This window comes from Phaethon lepturus, unplaced genomic scaffold (genome assembly GCF_000687285.1).
Source record: "Phaethon lepturus isolate BGI_N335 unplaced genomic scaffold, ASM68728v1 scaffold23889, whole genome shotgun sequence".
Taxonomy (NCBI): domain Eukaryota; kingdom Metazoa; phylum Chordata; class Aves; order Phaethontiformes; family Phaethontidae; genus Phaethon; species Phaethon lepturus.
In genome coordinates, this window is record NW_010565845.1 from 1,011 (window position 1) to 5,464 (window position 4,454).

General features: G+C 58.1%; 1 protein-coding gene across 1 annotated transcript in view; it reads right to left on the reverse strand.

Moving 5' to 3' along the window:
• Positions 1 to 2: 2 nt before the first annotated feature.
• Positions 3 to 4,454, reverse strand: part of FASTK (Fas-activated serine/threonine kinase) — a gene marked incomplete at its 3' end in the record, with an annotated part of 5,516 nt that continues 1,064 nt past the window's right edge. The window contains 6 exon segments of the mRNA XM_010295310.1: positions 3 to 50; positions 452 to 548; positions 1,208 to 1,362; positions 1,560 to 1,776; positions 2,010 to 2,158; positions 2,747 to 3,217. Of these exon segments, the coding sequence (XP_010293612.1) occupies positions 3 to 50; positions 452 to 548; positions 1,208 to 1,362; positions 1,560 to 1,776; positions 2,010 to 2,158; positions 2,747 to 3,217 (1,137 nt within the window).

A 4,454-nucleotide genomic window follows, 5' to 3' on the forward strand; every position in this document is an offset into this window, starting at 1 on the left:
ACGGGAGAGAGGCAGCACAGTGCCCGAGCGGTTAATCCACAGCAGGAAGTCTGAAGAGAGAGAACACGCATCAGCACCAGGCCCTGAGACACCCCTACTGATGGGACATGGGCTTGGGGACCCCGCACGCCCCAGGCTGGGAGCTGCTGAGCAGACGGGAGCGCGGAGGGAACCTGCCGCTGCACTGGCCCAGCTGAGCCCTCCTGCGGCAGAGGCGGCTCAGGGAGCTTCGTCCCAAAGCACCGGGGGAAGGCGGTGTCACAGGGAAGGTGGTGTCAAAGCAGCCAAATCTAGTTCTGCCCTGAATAACCTCCCGCCCTCGGGCCTCCCCCGAGCACCCAGGCAGCTGCAGGGCTTCTGCTGCCCCCAGAGCCCCACCCCAGTCCCAACTGCCAGTGCCCATCCCCGGGGCCACAGCCCTGCCCCGAAGTGGGGTGCCCAGCCAGGCTACCTGTGCAGTATCCTGGGGGCAGCACCTCGTCCTGCCGATAGCACTCCTCTCCCACCAGCTGCCGCAGGGCTTCGGCCACCAGCCCCTTGTAACTGAAGGGAAAAAGAAGAGTCAGAAGACGTGCTGGGGAGGACCCCCAACCTGGCCTGTGGAGCACTGCTGACCCACATGCTCCCTCTGAGCACACCCGTGCAGAGACGTGGAGGCCCCTAGGAATGAGAAATAAAAAGAGCCTTTAGCTTTGGGCTCTGCTTTTCTGGGTCAAGGAGGGCACATGCTCCAGCTCATTCAGCAGAAAAGCTCCTCCTGATATCGCTACACCAACGGCATATTCTTCACCAAAAGGGTTGTCAAGCCCTGGAACAGGCTGCCCAGGGAAGGGGTTGAGTCACCACCCCTGCAGGTATTTAAAAGACATGTAGACATGGTGCTGAGGGACATGGTTTAGCGGTGTACTTGGTAGTGTTAGGTTTACGGTTGGACTCGATGATCTTAAGGGCCTTTTCCAATCTAAATAATTCTATATTGCTTCTGTACAGGCTTTGGAGCTCATGTATAGGCCTTTATCCCGGCACCATCCTCAGCTGGGATCCTGCCAGAACAAGGTCACCCACCTGGCATCCCACGCAATGCCGTGCTGCCCACTTGCAAGGGACATGCAGAGGGGTGCCCAGTGAGAGGCCACCAGGTTCCCAGCCGTGCTCTCCCCCACAGGGGCAGCCCTCCCCTCCCCAGCACGACACCTGCCCCTGCCAACTTTCTGTTGGCCTCATCAGCCGTCAAGGCGTGCTCGAACATGAGGACACGGTAGCGCGGGTCGAGGCGCGGGCCGCTGTAATCACGGAACTCCAGCTCCACCGCTGCGTCCAGCAGCGAGAGGTAGCGGCGCACAATCAGCGCGTACGGGCTGCCTGCGGGGAGAGGACGGCTGGCTAGACGCCACCTGAGAGCCCCTCCTCGCCCAGGCACGCTCCCGAGGTGTCTGACCGCCAGCGAGGTGGTCCTGCGCTCCCAGGGGAGTCCGTTCTGCCCAACACTTTCAAAACACACCTCTGCCCCAGCCCCGAGCTTTAACGGCTGGGTTTACCCCAGAAAAGGCCTGACGTACTCATAACATTGGTGATGAAGGCTGGGGAGAAGACTTGGTGCAGGACAGTCTGAGGGAAGTGGCTAAGCTGAAACATGGACATGAGGATGTTGACGGTTGCCAGGGGTGAGCTGCCGGCCTTCTGCTCCAGGATGGCCTCCAGCTTGGGGAAGAGCTCGCTGTGGTTAGATGGGCGGTAATTCATGCGACTGAAGGGAAACACCAACTTCTGGATTACCTGCAGGCAGGAGGAGAGAGAGTTGGGCCGGGCCAGGCAGCGGGACAAAGGACAGGTCAGGCCCAGGCCTGCCCAGAGCCGGGCAGAAACAGGCTCTCACAACCCGTAAGGATCAGGGCACATGCCCGTCGGTCCCCAGCGAGATGGCAGAGAAGGGATGTGGTTTCCCCCAGCTCCAGGGCAGCCCCAGAGCCAGCCCCAGGCATTCCCTGCAGACTGGGGAGGACACTCACCTTGCTGTCAAGCTGCTCCCCACGCTTCAGGAGAAAGTTTGCGATGGTATCAAGCAGCCGTGGCTCACGCAGCCGATGCCGAGCCACATACTTGGCAATGAGAGCCATGGTGTAGGGGGTAAGGTTCTCTGCCTTCCTGGGGAGCCACTCTGCACAGAGCAAACCACAGCGGGGTATCCGTCAGAGAGGCCTGGCTCTGTCCAAACTGCAGCTCTCCAGAAGCCACTACAGCCTGGGCAGGAAAGGCAGTGCAGGCAGGTGGGAGATAACAAGACCTGGGCAGCAGAACCATCTCTCCTGAAACTCAGGCAGCTTCCAAAAACCATCAAGTTATGGGACTTAGACAGATTCCCACCGTGTGCACCCAGGTGGCACAGCTGGAGTGCAGCTGGAACATGCACAGAACGGGGGCCCTTCTGTAAAAACCCCACCGAAACCACCCTGCTCCCAGTCTTGAGGTAAGGTAGGCTCACAGCCCCTGGAAGGGCTAGGCTGGGAAGCCAGTGACAGGGTGGCCATAACGCAGAGCATCTCCTGCTCCAGCCTCGCTGCTGCAAGCCCTGGTGCTCAACAAGGCCCCAGCTGGTGCTGTCACAAACCCAGATGTCCTCTGGGGCCAAGAAAGGAGGTTCCAAGGCTGCCCAGTGCACGGGCAGAGCCCAGCACACCCCGCAGGAGGAAAGAGGCTCACACCGTGGGCAAGGCCGGGACCCTGCCTGGGCAGACCCTGCCCTCACCTGCCATACTGCGGATGAATCGCTCTTGGCGGTTCTCGTAGAAGAGCTGAGAGCTGAAGATGGCCTCCAGGGCCTTGTTGTTTGCCTCCTGGGCGCACAGAGCCAGCATCTCGTCCAAGAGGGCCAGCTCGTGCTCCCGCATGGCACTCACTTGCCCCAGCGTGTGCCTGACGAGGCGCAGGATCTTGCGGTTATTGATCAGCTGCTGGTCGGAGGCCGGGTGTCCTTGCAGCGCCTGCGCCCGCAGCCGGTAGTAGGAGAGGAGCAGAAAGAGGGTTTGGGGGTGGCGCTCCTTCTCCAGGTGCCGCTCCAAACTGCTGAGGCAAGACTCGACCAGGGGGTGGGGGCTGGACGGGTGGAGCCTCATCACGCTGCTGAAGACCATGGAGACGTCCTTCTGGTTGAAGCGGCCCAGGCGGCTCCGGGATTCGTCCTCCAGCACTCGCACCAGTGGCGACTCCCCAGGCAGGCCTGCGACAGGGAAGGGATTAGGGACGCCCGGACCCCATCTCTCATCTTCACGAGGCACAACCATCCTCGTAAGCTCAGGCGCCAGACTACAGACGGAGGAGGACAGGTTTGCCATGTCGGTGATCAAACCAGAGATGAGAAAGGGAAACAGGACCGGTTTGGCAAAGCCTGACCAGAACGTCTGTGCATCAGCACCCCGGAAAAAGCAATTTGGAGCTGTTGGATTATTCCCACCCACTCCACCAAAATGGAAGTCCTTTAGTTCATCTGCAAAAGCAAGGTTTACTTCTTAAGTCTCAAACTTCTTAAAGATAAACAATACACCTCAAAAGGTGTATTATTTTTGAGGTGTATTATTTATCAATACAAGACGTCAGCACACCACCAAAATACAAACTGTCTGTGTATGAAAGGAATTAATCCTTTCACATTTCTAACCTTCTCCCATTTTCTAGTTTAGCTTTAGTCTTTCTAACTCAGCTCCTGGGGGAAATACTTTCCTCCAACTCTGGACGTATTATTCAACCATGGCAAGACAAGAGGCCAGGCGCACAGTGCGGTTACGAAAAAAGGCAAAGGCCATCCTTCGTGTGTCAGGAGAGATATTTTCAGGCGATGCATGAAGCATTATGCACTGTATGAGGCCCTGGTAGCCCACTGGTCTCCTAAGCCAGCTGACAAGATTTCAATTTTCAAAAGGGCTTTAAAGCAACTAAGGCAGCATGGGGTAAGTTGCTGCGTTTTATCATTAATCAAAAATCAGTCAGAAGGTAGAAAGTGAAGAATTGGTCTGAGCAGTTGCTTTGTTCCTTAAAAAGGCCTCAAAAAGGTGGGTTAGCATTTTTATTAATGAGCGGGTAAGCGTGGTGAGCAGGGAAGGGCGACTGACGGAGAACAAAGTGTGGGTCAAAACCAGAGCAGGCCGGGGGGAGCCCAGCTGAGGGGAGAGGCGCCTGGCAGCCCAGAGTTCAGTGTCAACAAACACAAGGCGCCACGAGACATAGGGGGGAAGAGCAGAAACGTCTCCCCCCCCTTCAGCAGGGTCTAGAGTTGCTGCATCAACGCGCGGCCAGGACCGGGCGTCTCCATATGCGGCTCAGCCCAGGCCTCAGCCCAGCGTGCAGCTGCGGTGGGAAAAAAATAAAGCAAACAGAATGACAGGAGACATGCGTGTGGGACAGAGGAGCGCAGGGCTGGCAGGAGCTGCTGGGGTGGGGAGGGCAGGCACCTGCTGCCG